General features: G+C 36.7%; 12 protein-coding genes across 12 annotated transcripts; 8 read left to right on the forward strand and 4 right to left on the reverse strand.

Moving 5' to 3' along the window:
• Positions 1-321: 321 nt before the first annotated feature.
• On the reverse strand, positions 322-825 carry VICG_00057 (uncharacterized protein; the record flags this gene model as incomplete). Its single annotated transcript, XM_007603448.1, has 1 exon — positions 322-825. The coding sequence occupies one exon, from the start codon at positions 823-825 to the stop codon at positions 322-324; it is 504 nt and encodes a 167-aa protein (XP_007603510.1).
• A 409-nt stretch (positions 826-1,234) lies between these two features.
• VICG_00058 (ribonucleoside-diphosphate reductase, alpha subunit) lies at positions 1,235-3,550 on the forward strand (the record flags this gene model as incomplete). The annotated part of the gene is made up of 1 exon (XM_007603449.1): positions 1,235-3,550. One exon carries the CDS (start codon positions 1,235-1,237, stop codon positions 3,548-3,550), a length of 2,316 nt encoding a protein of 771 aa, XP_007603511.1.
• Positions 3,551-3,682: 132 nt separating this feature from the next.
• Positions 3,683-4,813, forward strand: VICG_00059 (uncharacterized protein; the record flags this gene model as incomplete). The annotated part of the gene is made up of 1 exon (XM_007603450.1): positions 3,683-4,813. One exon carries the CDS (start codon positions 3,683-3,685, stop codon positions 4,811-4,813), a length of 1,131 nt encoding a protein of 376 aa, XP_007603512.1.
• A 174-nt stretch (positions 4,814-4,987) lies between these two features.
• On the reverse strand, positions 4,988-7,477 carry VICG_00060 (uncharacterized protein; the record flags this gene model as incomplete). The annotated part of the gene is made up of 1 exon (XM_007603451.1): positions 4,988-7,477. The coding sequence occupies one exon, from the start codon at positions 7,475-7,477 to the stop codon at positions 4,988-4,990; it is 2,490 nt and encodes an 829-aa protein (XP_007603513.1).
• A 291-nt stretch (positions 7,478-7,768) lies between these two features.
• VICG_00061 (uncharacterized protein) lies at positions 7,769-8,266 on the reverse strand (the record flags this gene model as incomplete). The annotated part of the gene is made up of 1 exon (XM_007603452.1): positions 7,769-8,266. One exon carries the CDS (start codon positions 8,264-8,266, stop codon positions 7,769-7,771), a length of 498 nt encoding a protein of 165 aa, XP_007603514.1.
• A 599-nt stretch (positions 8,267-8,865) lies between these two features.
• VICG_00062 (uncharacterized protein) lies at positions 8,866-9,417 on the forward strand (the record flags this gene model as incomplete). The annotated part of the gene is made up of 1 exon (XM_007603453.1): positions 8,866-9,417. One exon carries the CDS (start codon positions 8,866-8,868, stop codon positions 9,415-9,417), a length of 552 nt encoding a protein of 183 aa, XP_007603515.1.
• A 252-nt stretch (positions 9,418-9,669) lies between these two features.
• VICG_00063 (uncharacterized protein) lies at positions 9,670-10,164 on the forward strand (the record flags this gene model as incomplete). The annotated part of the gene is made up of 1 exon (XM_007603454.1): positions 9,670-10,164. One exon carries the CDS (start codon positions 9,670-9,672, stop codon positions 10,162-10,164), a length of 495 nt encoding a protein of 164 aa, XP_007603516.1.
• Positions 10,165-10,219: 55 nt separating this feature from the next.
• On the reverse strand, positions 10,220-11,152 carry VICG_00064 (uncharacterized protein; the record flags this gene model as incomplete). Its single annotated transcript, XM_007603455.1, has 1 exon — positions 10,220-11,152. One exon carries the CDS (start codon positions 11,150-11,152, stop codon positions 10,220-10,222), a length of 933 nt encoding a protein of 310 aa, XP_007603517.1.
• Positions 11,153-11,334: 182 nt separating this feature from the next.
• VICG_00065 (uncharacterized protein) lies at positions 11,335-11,859 on the forward strand (the record flags this gene model as incomplete). The annotated part of the gene is made up of 1 exon (XM_007603456.1): positions 11,335-11,859. The coding sequence occupies one exon, from the start codon at positions 11,335-11,337 to the stop codon at positions 11,857-11,859; it is 525 nt and encodes a 174-aa protein (XP_007603518.1).
• Positions 11,860-11,864: 5 nt separating this feature from the next.
• On the forward strand, positions 11,865-13,250 carry VICG_00066 (uncharacterized protein; the record flags this gene model as incomplete). Its single annotated transcript, XM_007603457.1, has 1 exon — positions 11,865-13,250. One exon carries the CDS (start codon positions 11,865-11,867, stop codon positions 13,248-13,250), a length of 1,386 nt encoding a protein of 461 aa, XP_007603519.1.
• A 114-nt stretch (positions 13,251-13,364) lies between these two features.
• On the forward strand, positions 13,365-13,715 carry VICG_00067 (uncharacterized protein; the record flags this gene model as incomplete). Its single annotated transcript, XM_007603458.1, has 1 exon — positions 13,365-13,715. One exon carries the CDS (start codon positions 13,365-13,367, stop codon positions 13,713-13,715), a length of 351 nt encoding a protein of 116 aa, XP_007603520.1.
• Positions 13,716-13,856: 141 nt separating this feature from the next.
• Positions 13,857-14,933, forward strand: VICG_00068 (uncharacterized protein; the record flags this gene model as incomplete). The annotated part of the gene is made up of 1 exon (XM_007603459.1): positions 13,857-14,933. The coding sequence occupies one exon, from the start codon at positions 13,857-13,859 to the stop codon at positions 14,931-14,933; it is 1,077 nt and encodes a 358-aa protein (XP_007603521.1).
• Positions 14,934-15,077: the final 144 nt, after the last annotated feature.

Genomic DNA, 15,077 nt, shown 5'->3' on the forward strand with positions numbered 1-15,077 from the left:
AGGATTTCAGGTTGAGGCACAAGATGGCATTTTGATTGTCAACAATGAGATGAAAATTGAATTTACATCAAATCGTCTTTCTATTGAAAGTAGTGAAAATGACCTGCTAGTAGCTGTTCGAGACGTTTTGTATCAGCACGTGGCAATTGTATAGCAATGGTGCTATGAAAGTTCATTTAATTAAATCGCATTCCTCATAATATATAGATCGCTGTAAAACACTAAAGCTCATTATTATTTATTGACTTTTATATGACAGACATCCAACAGCATTACAATACAAGAGTTGGATTAAACATTCTTATGTTTAATTATTTGCATTTATCCAAATCTCTTGCTGTAAAATCTATTGGATCTGGCATCCTCTTCTATTTTATCAGTTGGGACTTTAAGATCGTTTCTTAAGAATGGGTTGTTCATTATTCTGGGAAATATCTCTGCCTGAACTTTCATTTCCTTATCTTCTATGGCATTTTCAACCACTGATTCATCATTGACTTTGAATCTCTTTAAGGCAGCTTTGATTACATGGAAGTCTTCGAATGCTCGCTTCTCAATTGTTTGAAAGGCATTCATGAGTTCTGTAAATACAAATGTCCTGGACTCAATAACATCAGACTTTCTAGTTGGAGTTTCTGGCTGCTTGGGCTCCATTTTGAGATTCTCGGATGATTTAGATACATCCAGGGCCATAGCCTCCTTAAAAAAGTCGCAATCTGTGGCATTACTTTTCTGGCAGCTGCTGTCTTGGAGATCTCTTGATTCCACCACTATCGTTTTGTTTCTTGTTGCTCTTCTCCTTCCTTTAAAATTTTGGTTAAACATAAGGGGCACAATACTTGAAATAACATTGAGTGTTTTGGTATAGTGCATTGATTGGTTTTTATACCTGTATTTTATATCAAGCGTCCTATTTAGCAGTCCTGCAAAAATTAAACACCATCTTCACTGATCTTGGTGTCCAAAAAGGTATATCTGAGATTAAATCCCGACACGTTTGGTTGCTTTGTAATGTTATTAATAACATTCATTGAATATATCTGCATTTTACTGAAATGAGAAAATGTTAAGTAAAATCCAAAAACGTTGTAAACTCTTGTGAAATCGAATTAACAATGGCAAAAGCATTGGCGATTTCCCACCATTAATTTTAGCCGTTTATGTCCCGATTTATAGCAAAAATTTTCATTTTCCCTCCAAATTTTAGTTTTTATATTTTTCACACAAATAACCCATGGCCACCCTTTTGAATCTGCAAAACTACAAAGAAGAGATTCAGTCATATATAGATAAATACAGGCTAGAGCATATAGATGTTGCAGACTTTCTGGATAAGATAAGCTTAGGGACTACTCCGGAAATGGGAACTGAAGAATTGGCCAAGTTCTGTAGCGAGGCAGCAGCAGCACTATTCACCACTCATTCAGATTATGCCAAGCTTGCGGCTGCTATTTTAACGACTTTCCACCAGTCAATTACGTTAGAGAGTTTTTCAGAGAAAATAAAGCTAATTAAGCAGAATACATCTTTGTTAAATCTTGAAATTTATGAATTGATTATCCAGAATGCTCCAGTCTACGATTCTATGATTGATTATTCCCGAGATTTTAACTTATCTTACTTTTCAGTGCATTCTCTTCTTAGATCTTATATGATAAAAATTAACAGAAGGCCAATTGAAAGACCGCAGGATGTTTTTATGAGGGCTGCCATTCAGATACACCGAAATGACTTTTATAGAGTCAAGCAGACCTATGATCTCATTTCAATGGGATATTTTACGCATGCCACACCCACTCTGTTTAATTCGTGTCTCAAAACGTGTCAGTTGGCATCGTGTTTCCTCATTTCTCCAAAGGAGGACTCGCTAGAGGGCATTTACAACACCATCAAGGATTGTGCAATAATATCAAAATACTCTGGCGGATTAGGTCTAAGTCTGCACAATATTAGATGCAAAGGATCTCCGCTCAAATCAACAGGTGGATACTCCAAGGGCGTTGTTCCAGTCATAAAGATAATTAACGAAACAATGAAGTATGTGAATCTAGGTGGAATAAAAAGACAGAGCACAATAGCTTTCTATCTTGAGCCGTGGCATATGGATGTTTTTGACTATCTGGATGTTAGAAAAAATTCAGGAAATGAAGAGATGCGTGCCAGGGATATTTTCATAGCCATGTGGATTAACGATCTGTTCATGGAAAGAGTTGAGAATGACGAGGAATGGTCACTATTTGATCCCAACGAGGCCAAGGGTCTGTATGATGTGTGGGGAGATGAATTCAAAAAGTTGTATCTCAAGTATGAGAAGACTCTTAGTAGAGTTGTAATACCAGCACAAAAGTTGTTTAAGGCTATAATAAATTCGCAGATTGAAACGGGCACTCCATATATGGTATATAAAGATACATGTAACAGATACAGCAACCAGCAGAATCTGGGGACAATTAGATCTAGCAATCTTTGTGCCGAGATAATTGAGTACTCTGCAAGTGATGAGATTGCCGTTTGCAATCTTGCATCTGTCTGTTTGCCAGCATTTGTGAAAAATGGTGTTTTTGATTTCAACGCTCTTCGCGAAGTGGTCAAGGCGGCCTTGGTTAATCTAAACAGAGTTATTGACAACAACTTTTACCCAGTGCCTGAAACTTCAAGAAGCAATCTCAAGCATAGGCCCGTTGGAATTGGAATCCAGGGATTAGCAGATACATTTTCAAAACTGAGATACCCATTTGAGAGCCAACAAGCCCGGGAGCTGAACAAGCTGATTGCCGAAACCATGTATTTTGCTGCCATTGAGTCGTCTGCTGAGCTGGCTATGCAAGAGGGTCCTTATTCCTCTTTTGTTGGCTCACCATTGAGTAAAGGTATTTTTCACTTTGAAATGTATGGTGCGCAGCCATCAGGAATGTGGAACTGGGAAGAGCTGAGGGCCAAAGTGCTTCAATATGGTGTTAGAAACAGTCTGTTTATTGCTCTAATGCCTACTGCAGGTACATCACAGCTATTTGGAAACTCCGAGTGCTTCGAGCCCTATACCAGCAATATTTTTACGAGACGAACCGTTGCAGGCGAATTCCAAGTGGTAAATACGTATTTGATGGAAGATCTTGAAAGATTGGGCATGTGGAATGAGGAAATGAAAAATATTATAATTGAGCATGAAGGGTCCATACAAAGCATACCTTGTATCCCCCAGGAGATCAAGAATCTATATAAAACAGTTTGGGAAATCAAAATGAAGTCTGTTATTGATTTGGCAGCGGATCGTCAGCCATTTGTGGATCAGTCAATGTCGATGAATATATTTTTAGCCCAGCCCACATTTGCTCAGCTGTCATCGATGCACTTTTATGGTTGGAGGAGGAAGATCAAGACTGGAATGTACTACCTCAGGACTAAACCTATTCTAAATCCAATTAAATTCACGGTAAACCAAGAGCTAGTTGAGAAAACGCTTAGCTCATTTGGTAACAGGTTCGACAATACTGATGATAGGAAAGAAAACGACGACAACGATAGCTATTGCGAAGCGTGCTCATGTTAATCTAATAAATTTACTAATAGGTAATTGCTTTCATTTACTAATTTATATGCTAATGTGGTGGTGCACAGCTATCACTTGTCTATGATTGATATTGCTTTCTGGATGTTTTGAAATTTGCTTGTTATCCCTTGAATGTTCTACAGCCACAAGCCTGGCAAGAGGAGGTACTATGAAAACGAAATTGTGGACTTGCCGTTCCTTCTCAATGCGCCAAGGATACTAACTGAGAACGAGTTTAAAAGAAAATTACCAGATGCATCTTATTCTCAATATTTTGACTACTTTCTAAAACGAAAAACATTAGATATATTTTTAAAGTACTCAAATGCCCAGTGGTTCAAGGATAGGTATTTAAATGATAGCGTAGAATATTCTTCTCCCAAAGATATTCAAAATTTTACTCAAAAGCAGGCCAGCAAGTTCATTCAAATTAAAAACATTTCAGGGCATGTACCACTTTCTGAGGTAGTGGCCAAAGTTAAGTCAATTATTCCTACCTCCGAGATTCTTGTTTCGCAAAACGGATCGGAAAATAACTTCACAAGGAATATGTTTGTGGTTGGAAATGGTTTCGGCCAGGAATTAGCAATTGACAATTTACGGGCGCTTTTTGATGTAGACATTGCTGACATATCTGGCAAGGAAGTTACAAATTTTAGCATGGCAAATCTGGATCAAGCACAGAGGATATTTGAGGAATTATTAAAATACGAAAATAAAGACTGCATCACTGAGAATTTAGCCAACGAGGTCAGATCCAAAAAGGACATTGACACATATGCTAAAGTTTTGAGAGAGGATTTTTATTTTTGCATAGATTGCTGTAAAAAATTTGATAATTGGGTTGACATGGTGTTGAGTTGTTCAAAGCATTCCCAAAATGACTTTTGTTCAAGAAAATTTGATATTCTCGGCCATCCTAAAAATATATATCTGATTAAGCAGTCTACCGAGAGCTTTGAAAGGTACTATTCAAAGACCCAGGAAAAGAATTACATGTGTAATCAATGTGAAAAGACGTTTTTATCTGTAGAGTTTGTTACAAATCATCTGAGAAACAAGCACAAAGATATCGTCTCAAGGATTATGGAGAGTAACTCAAAGTTATTCCGATTCTTGGACAGAATTGACTTTTTTATGTTTGAAATGATATTTGGAACTGACCAGAAATCAGTTCCATACTATGGAATATGCAATGTCAGAGAAGGTGCTGTAGTATATGACATTCCGTGTGTATTTTCAGGTGAGATCAAGTTCGATTAAATAAGCATGTTTTGAATTCCAGCTGTTGTATATGAAATAAATGTTGACTGACAAATATGTTCTATGTTGGACCGATTGAAAGCGTGCGATCTATTTTAGATTGTAGCTTTTATGCATATAAAACCATGTGCAAAATATTTAAAAGACGCTTTTGCTGATAATCTGCTGTTCTATTTAATTAGTCTTATATTTCCTAACCTCATCAAGCGCCCATTTAAACAATTCCCCATCATTATTTGTATTGACAAGCTTTGGAATTGTTGCTCTTTCAAATGCCAACTCCACGTCTTTTATTCGCATTTTTTGATTGGGCCTTGACTGTGCAATCATTCCCGAAATGAAAAGTGTTTTGTGTAGTATGCAATCAAGATGAATCAGGATTGGAATGGCGACTTCTTTTGAAATCTCGTCTGAAATGCTCAACTCTTCACAAAATTTCACAAAGCTTTTTCTACAAATATTAGCCAGCTTTGGATTTATGAGTATTGATGTTCTAAAATTCTTAACCATTCTGTATGTGCTTGATATAGTTTCACAAACCTTTTCCTTCTCACTCTTTGACTTTGAATCCATTAAACCGCCAACTAAAACATTTTTTACATTGTGTTCAATACTTTTATTAACTGGAAATGCAATTCGGTCGTACTCTATACCTGAAAAAACACATTCTGGCCGGATGTGAGATTGCTTAGTATATTTTCTTGGGCTGTACTTTACTGGAATATCTCTATATTCTGCTACAGGTGGCTGTTGTCGAACATCACACACAAACTCAAATGAGAAAGTATTATCTGTTTTAGGGCTCAACGGAATAGGCATATTGACAGTTTGCTTCCTCCTTGCAGGAATAGCTACTGTTGGTTTTACTTTACGAATACAGTCTGTGGGCCATAATCTTTCATCCAAACAACCAGTTTTTACAAGCAATGGTTCTGATACTATATCACCTCTTGAGTCTTGCTTTGTTGCTTTATTAGATGCTTTCTGGGCAGTAAAGTATAGCGATGATCCTATGTTTCTATTTTGAATAGGTCCGGAATTAGCAGGTAGAGTTGGCTCAGACCTTGAATGGATATAGTTCACTGATCTATCTGAAAGTATACTTTCAAGCTCTTTTGCTTGATCCACATCCAGCAATGATCTATCTGGTCTAGTTTTGTATGCAAATCCAGTGCTACAATCAAAATGATCCATGCTAGAACCAGCCATACCAATATTATTAGGCATATCCACGACATGCCTGTTAATAGAACCATTCACATTAAGCAAACTACCAACCATCCTGGGGGATGTTTTTTGGTGTACAGCATCATAAACCTTACCCGGCTGAGAATGTTTCATATGTTGAGAAGCAGAATTTACGAAGGCACTATTGCCTTGATACGTTTTCCCCTGACTAGCAATTACTGTACTTCTTTGAGGAATGCCCATAGTCTGAAACCCTTGATTACTGCCTAAGTTCTGGCCATGTGACTCTTGAAAATTTCTATGACTGGTATTTAGATCGTCAGGCTGTCTTTGACTCGTTTTCATTTGTGCTCTAACGTAAAATTTTTCGGAAAGGTATGCATTTGACATTTGCGGATGACCGCTTTTCTGGGAGAATCGTTCTTTTTTACATCGCATTGCCCCGTTATAGCTAGCATCCTCTTCCAGGCCATATAATCCTTGAGGATTATCATTTTGATAGATTGGGTTTTTTACAACATGGTCAGCTGGAAACGTTAATGGCTGAAATTTATTTTGAAAACTTCGTGATGTATTATAGTCTACAAAAGTTCCAAGTTGAACAAAATTTTGATGTCCAGGCTGGTTGGCACTTGAGTATACTTGCCTGACATTGCCAGAATAATGGGGCTGGACATTGTTTACACTATTTGGTTGATTATTTATCACTGCCCTTCCAGACAATTCATCAGCGGAAATATTATACAAACTCGACTTTTTAGGATCAAACTCTGGGATGGGTCCTTGAGACAACGAGTTCCTCATCGTTTGAGCTAATCTATAGTCTACTCCTTCTCTATCTCTAGCATCTGGATAGGACGATAAGTGCTTGTTGGCTGAGGGTTTATCAACTTTGTATACACTCTTTCCTGTTTTTGTCATATCGTTGTTAGGATCGTATTCCTGTGGGGCCACTTGTGCAAAGCCCATGTTTTTATATACATTTGGTTCGTATTCTACATCTTGCTGAATTTTGGAAGCTTCATATTCGACACTTCGCTGAGCATGTGGAATGTTTTGAGCAAAAGACTGGCTTCTGAATATAGCTTGTTCTGAAGAAACTGTCCTTTCATATACCTCTGCTGAATGAGCCGAATTATCAATTGTCTCAATTGGCGGATCATGATGTGATTTACCTTGCTTGGCAATAATGTTTTGGCTTGCACACCAATTCACATATGCCTGTACCATAAATCTACCTGGCCCGTTTTTTCGTGGCTTGATAAATGCTTGGCATTTTTCGTAAAATGAGTTGAGCCGTGTGCATACGTCATCGTACTCTTTTTGTTCTGCTTCTGAAAGAGTTCTTGTATTTTTTATCCTCTCATATCTCTTCTTGTCCTTGTTTAGTACCTCAAATATGCACTTTAATCTTTCTCCTTTTTCTACGTCATCTAATGGTCTTTGTGAACTTTCCCTCATGGGCAATAACAGCATGGAAAATAAATAAAAGGGCAGCGGCACTAACAAGAGAATATGGAACCTTGTATACAACTATGCATAGATGGCAAGCTGGTATTCTAGTAGTGATAGATTGTTTTCTATTTAATACTTGTTGCACACATCAACAGTTGATTAATGCGAGAACCAAACCATTTGATATGCATGATATATGTGATGCAGAAGCCTTGCCATTATCAAACCATGAAAGGTATGCTAAGTAAGAAGTTTGCAGTATATCGCATAAAATAGATTTTTAAGGGCTCAAAGAAAGAATTTATTAGATTATCACAACTCAGATCCATATTCGCCCTTTGAGTTTTCCATTGCATACTTTCTTGTCCATTCTGATGCTATTCTTTCGTATTCTTTCCTATCGTTCAAATATTTCTCTGCAGCCTCTCGATTTAGTGGGTCCTTTGGATTGGGATCTACAAGTAACGATACAATTGAGATGAGAACTTTGTCTATAGTCAAAGCTGGGCTCCATTGTGACTTTAAAATATCGATGCAAAGTGTTTTATTCATGATGTTGCAGTGGTAAATCTTGGTCAAAAACTCAATACGGGGTGCCTTAAATGGATAGTCAGCTGGAAAAACGATAGATAGCTTGAATACTCCACCAGCATATGGAGAATCAGGTGGACCAAGAATAATTGCCTGCCATCTATAGAGGTCGTTTTCATCGATTGGTGCAGCACTGGTATTCGGCGGCGGTTCCTTCTGCATTGTTTGAAGCTCTTTCATGATTCTCTTTACGGTACCCTGAGTAAAAGCTGTACTCATCTAGAGGGGTCCCAAAATTTAAGAAAATAAACAAAGTGAAACAAAAAACCTCGACTTCTAAGGAAGCCGGTGTTCACTGCTACGTTTCCGTCCTCGTGCGGTTCCCAGCGCTTTACAGCACGACTTTCCTTCCCTTAGGAAAGTCACTCGTACAACCCCAAAATCTCGGTCAGAAGAATCGGAATGAGTCACCTCTACTCCAACAATGTAGGGGTGAAAGTATTTATAGTTACAAAAAGTATAAAATTAAGATATCTGCATAGCTCCTGAAACATACATCCGAAATAAAGCGGTATGATGAGCAATGGTAATTTTAAAAGACAGTTTATTAATAGCTATTATAACCAAGCCATTGAATTTCGCTTGTTCGAAATAGGAGAGTTTGTAGTGAGTATCTTGTGCAAGATTGATGTTACTTGTTCACATATTACAAAGACTTTCAAGTAGTTCAACAATGCAGTTAAGATAAACCGAGTATGTAGTATCCGCTGGCATCTTGGTTCCAAGTGGTTCAGAAAATTTACCAAAAAGGACGTCTGTACATTTAGTGCTATACTTTGTTAGTAATGCTGATTTACAATCTACTTTAAAGTGCCCTGATGTTGTCCGAAGGAACTTGTAAAGATCTTTTGGATGAAATAAAACATAATCAATTCAAAAAATTTAATACAGCTGAAGTAGCTTCTTTAGAACGTGAAATGGCAATTGTTCAATCAAAAATAGATGATATTAAGCTTCGGGCTGAGGTAAATGAAATTACAGAAAGTCTGTCGATAAACTTCGCACTATTGAAAGCATATAAAGATAGACTAGAAAGAATACACAAAACATACAAGCTTTTTAGACTCAAGAGAATTCAAGACAGCTATTTTTCCAAAGAAAACGTTGTCGAATTCCTAGCTCCCCATGAATTAGAGTTTTATAAAAATTTTTCAGACGCAGTTGGAGAATACTTAGCTGATTTTAAGCATCTTGCTTTAACAGACAGACATCCGCCTCTGGACTTTTTTGTTCAAATTCTAGCCTTAGAAGACTGTGGGGTTGTCCTGTGCGGCGACGAGTTCGTTGAGCTTAAGAAGGATCGAATATACTTTTTGAAAAAGTCTGATATTGCACACCTATTGACAAAAAAGCTAGTAAAGGTTATTTAGCCGTTGCCTCCCCAACAACTATTACCTGCTGGAGTAGTTAGGAGCCCCTTTTATCTGAATTTGGTCTTCATGTTAATTGAAATTAATGGCATCTATGATAACTCGCTCGTGATAGCTGTTAAATTGTGTGGATCCTAATTTTTAATATTTTTATTTTTGAATTCAAAATTTCTATTGGTTTTAGACTTTGGACATCAAAATTTTACTTTTTAAATCAAATCTACACCCAACTCGGCCTTTCTGAAGCTGACTATGAAAATACTTGTCGCTGGCACTCCAGGAGTCGGAAAAACAACCCTATCCAAGCAGATTGCACAGAGAGTAAATATAGCACACGTTGATGTTACTCGATTTGTCAAAGATAATAAGTTGTATGAAAGCTTTGATGAAAAATTAGACACTCTTGTGTTTGATGAAGACACAGTTGCAGAGCATCTAAATAACCACCTCAAGCTACAGAATTGCTTCATTGTCGATACACATTCTCCTGTGGTTGTCGAAGATATTGCATTTGATTATATTTTTCACGTTGTCTGTGACATCGGTGAAATTGGGAAAAGATTAGAATTGCGCGGATATTCCGAATATAAAATTCAAAAGAATATTGAATGTGAAATATTTAATATGATAGGAGAGGAACTAGAAGAGACATTTGGTGGTAAAATCTACAAAATTAATGGATCCGAGGTGCCAAACGACGATGCCAAATACGCCTTTGATGATGTCTTTAAGATATTAAACTGTTGATTAGCTAATTGCAAGCTAAGCTAATAATTATAATTGAATGTCGTTAAACGAAGTGTCATTTATTGTCTCTGTCGTTCCATCTGGAAATTAGCAGTGCCAATACTGCACATCCTACAGCTGCGCCTAGAAAAATGTATGTGCTTTTTGATTGTCTGTCTGTTTCCATTCCACTCTTGCACTTAAGAAACATCTCCTGTGCACCAATGATATTCCTAATATCATTCTCTTCCAATGATGTCACCATGTACTGGTTTCTGTTCTCGTCTGTTATAGTTACTCTGGCACTATTAAAATGGTCAACTTTGTCGATATACACTGCCAAGATGCTAAAAACGATAGATGGATCTGAATTCAAAACTAAATTGAAAAATTTGAATGCGACATCACTATTCCCTGCTATTCGCTTGAAGAAGGTCAGGGTGTGGTTCATGTACTTGATTGAAGCTGTAGGCTCGATGACTCTTTTAAACTTATCCTTCATTAGTTTTATGAATATTTTATTGTTTTCATTGTAATTTCTGAACTCATCTTTAGTAAAAAAAATAAATTTTTCAATCAAAATATTAATCAAGCCATTCCTGAATTTGTTGTATAAGTCCAAATTGCTTGCTAGAAATTCCTCAAACATGCTCTTTTCCTTATCTGAAATCTCACCAATTTTCAAGGCTGGAGGTGCATGCTCGTCAGAATCCTTGTGTTTTAATCTAAAAGATGCTGCCTTATCCTGAAAATATGCATCGACCAAAACTGCAGCTATTTCCATCATTCCTTGGAAATATGAGATTGGAAAGTTGTCAAAGGTCTTTTGTAAAAGGAAAAGATAAAGCTTAGTTGCTAGAAAGCTTTTGTGAAGTTTAGAAAACTTAAAATCCGACCTATTCAAATCATTCATTATTGTGTAGATCTCTTCTTTTTTAATTTTCTCGATCTCAATCTTTGGCTCTTCTTCGAACTTCTTCAGTGTTGTCAGGAGAGTTTCTCTTGACATGCAGGGCATGTTTTATTTAGACTCAAAACAATTGCTGTCTCCTTTATTGTGTACAAGTATTGAAAGCAGTGACACGTCGTTATATCTTGATTTTTGTTTACAGTATTGTACATTAGCTGCAGAAAATTCAGAATTTGGCAGCTATTCTTGATAATAATGAATTACTCTGACCATTTCAAGCCATGGATAGTGACAAAGCTAGCATAACATCCAGTGAAATAAACTGTACTCCAACGAGCGTAACTTGCCTGTTTCAAATCAATTTACTTGTTATCATCTCACAGTTGTTTCAGCATCATATAAACAACCAGACTGCTAAACAAATAATGATAAAGGAGATATTTTCAGTACTTATAATTATTATTTGCCTTGCAAGGTTCTTCAGGGCATATTCTGCCAGCCGAATCAAATGCAAACTGAGAGAGCTCTACAAAAGGCAAAAGCTAAAAAGGTCTATCATAAAGAGAAATGAAATCATAGATTCGCTAAAGAAGAAGACCTTCGATGTACTGATAATTGGTGGTGGGTGTGTTGGAACAGGATGTGCACTTGATGCAGCAACAAGAGGACTAAAGGTTGGATTGATTGAGGCGCTGGACTTTGGATCAGAAACAAGTTCCAAAAGTACAAAGCTGTTACATGGTGGATTAGATATCTACAAAAGGTATTTAGCTGTTTTAATATATCACAGCTACTACTGGTTTTGAATGCATTGCATGAACGAAAGACGGTTATGGGAATGGCACCTTATTTGACAAGAACAGTCAGGATAATGGTGCCTATTTACAACATTGTGAAGATACCCTTTTACTTTATGCTATTAAAGTTTTATGACTGGCTAAGCTGGGGTAGTGCATTAGGAAGAAGCTATCTGCTGCCTGAAAAAAACGCATCGCTCTACTTTAATAATCTCAAAAGACAAGATTTAAAGAGTGCAATGATTTATTATGATGGAATGATGTTTGACTCTAGAATTAATGTAATGCTTGCCACGACTGCAGCATTCTATGGCGCAACTGTTGCTAATCACACCAAATTTATAGATTTTATTAAAAGTGAGACTGGCCAAATTGCTGGCATAAAAGTATCAGATGAAATCAGTGGAGAGGTGTTTTGTGTGAATGCTAAGGTTATTATATCATCAGCAGGCCCATTTACTGATAGCATCTGCAGAAAAAACAACCATGCCGAAAACCTGATGATTCCAAGTATTGGCACTCATATAGTTATCAAGCCTGGATTTGGCACTGAAGACATGGGTATTCTCGATACAACAACATCTGATAACAGGGTTGTCTTCATTTTGCCATGGAACAATCATACAATAGTTGGCTCAACTGAAAGTGAAGGGCTGGCAAGCTCACAGATAAAGCCAACTGAAGATGAGGTAAACTTCCTTTTAAATGAAATAAATAAGTACACAGATAAAAAAATAACAAAGAAAAGCATAACCTCTGCCTGGTCAGGAGTACGTCCACTGATTAAAAACAACTTTAAGGGAAGTACAGAGTGTATCGTGAGAAAATTTAAGATATTTGATGATAGAAACGGATTGATAATTGTAGCAGGGGGGAAATGGACAACATTCAGATCAATGGCGGAGAAAACTATTGATCTTGCCATCAAAAACTACCATTTAGAAGCCTTGAATGGTTGCCTAACATCTCAAATACAAGTGCTTGGAAGTAGGAAATATTCGAGGGATCTGTTTTACGAGATTTCTAGGGTTTTAGAAGTGGATATTGAATATTCAAAGCACCTATTAAATATGTATGGCGACCAAGTATTTAAATTGAAAAGGTATATCAAAAAATATCCAGCAAGGCTTAGTAGTAAGTATCTATTTACCGAAGGTGAGGCTATTTACTGTTTAGAAAGTGAAATGGCAGTAAATTCGTCTGACATTGTCAACAATAGATTTGGAGTTGGATACTATGATGTTGAAGAGGCCTACCAAATGGTTCAGAAGGTGGACACGCTATTAATTGGATATTTTAGCAAGAAAGACACCAAGTACGAGCCTGATCAGAACTATACCAAAGCTGCACTAGTGTCTCTTGGATATGAACTAATATCAAAATTCAAAGATGCAGATTAAAATTAGTAGTTGGGATTATACAAATCAAGGCAAATGTTAATTTCAAGACCATAAATAAACTGATTTTTGCAGCTTTCTTTATTCGGAAATATACCTATCCGAGCCCCTGTCAGCATGTCCTTAAACGAAACAGGGACGATCACAATATGCACAGGAATCGGCGTTCTCCTTCTTGGAACATTTTTGTTATTTGACAAAGCCCTTGTTATTGCTGGAAACCTTCTAGTGATTGCGGGATTTGCACAGATTCTTAGATCAAGCACATTTTCTCTACTAAAGTTTGAAAAACTACAAGGAACTGCATTCTTTGTTTTAGGAGTTGCACTGCTAGTTCTAAAATATACACTATTTGGCGTGCTATTAGAAGCGGTTGGCCTCTTTATGATCTTTAAAAGCTCCTTGCCCAGTTTTAGTAACGTTTTCTATTCATTTCTAATTAGAAGACCGGGATCGTCGAGCAAATAAAAAACATTGATACAAGTACAACTTCCGCAGTTTTCGATACTCTTTAGATTTTAAGATTCAATTGTGAAACGGTTAGTGTACACAGGGGCAGGCAATCAGCATATCGACTTTTGTGTTTAAAATATGGTATTCCCAGCCCTTATGCAGAGACTGAGCTCGGTAGTGAGAAATAAGGAAAACACATCAAACGTCGAGGAAAACACCTCAACAAGATCCACGCCAAATAAAGCACCAGATATTCGTTTAGAAATCAACCAGGATGTTTTATTTCTTATTTCTAGGTTAGTACAAGGATTTACAAGTAAGCGCAGAAATCATGAGACATCAAGTAATTCTCAGGATTTGCAAATAGCCACACCATACTTGTTTTCATACGATTTTGGCTTAAATAAAAATATAAGAACGGCTACTGTTAAGGGCTCTTGTTTGGTCAAGCTAAAATGCTTTGAAGGATTGAAAATTAACAAACTCAAATTTGAAAAAATCTCTGCATTTGAAGTCGATAGACTGGAGAACTTCAATGTCACCCATTTAGTTCTCAAGGATACTAACATAAATATTGGCATTCTTAACAAGCTAATTTGTACTCTTTCACCACTGTCTCTCGATTTAATAAACGTCCAGTTAGTAGACAAAAAACACTCTCGCTATGAAATTGAACTGTACTCCATGATTTTCAAGTCAAAAATATGTTGTTTGGGCATTGAAAATAGCTTTATGCCAATAGACTACTTTTTTAAAATAGTCCACAAAAAGAGTATGAAGAAGTTTTATTATAAAAATCTTAATTCAATGGTGAAATATTGTGCTTTGGGTCGATCGTTTTCATATTTTATGGTTAGAGAGATAGATTTATCTGGGGTCTTTGACCCTTCCTGGCTGTCCGTTGAGATCCTAAGTACAGATTACAACAGTGTAGTGCTCGATAATATTCAGCAAATTGGCTCAAGAATCAAATTTCAATGGCTTGAAAATTGCACAATAAGCACTTCAATGGTTAAAAAATTTCCAAGACTTTCATCAATATACTTTAGCAAGTGTATATTTGAAGGAATAAGCTTTTATGAACTGATTAATAGCCAGAAACATACTTTGAAGTATATTTCCCTTGATAATACTGATCTGCCATTTGATGGAGTACAATATATTTCTCAGTGTATCAAGGAATGTAAGGTTGTATTTAATTCAATTGCCATAAAAGAATATACGGCATTATAGCAGTTTTAGGCCTTTATAAAATAGTTTATTTTGTTGGCATGCAAAAGGTCGTTGCATTTTAACACTTCTGCTGTATTTAGAAAGTGGACATCTGTGAGCATGGCATGGGCTTTTAGCACCTTATGGCGATGGTTAGAATTGAGC

This window comes from Vittaforma corneae (genome assembly GCF_000231115.1).
Source record: "Vittaforma corneae ATCC 50505 unplaced genomic scaffold supercont1.1, whole genome shotgun sequence".
NCBI classification, from domain to species: domain Eukaryota; kingdom Fungi; phylum Microsporidia; family Nosematidae; genus Vittaforma; species Vittaforma corneae.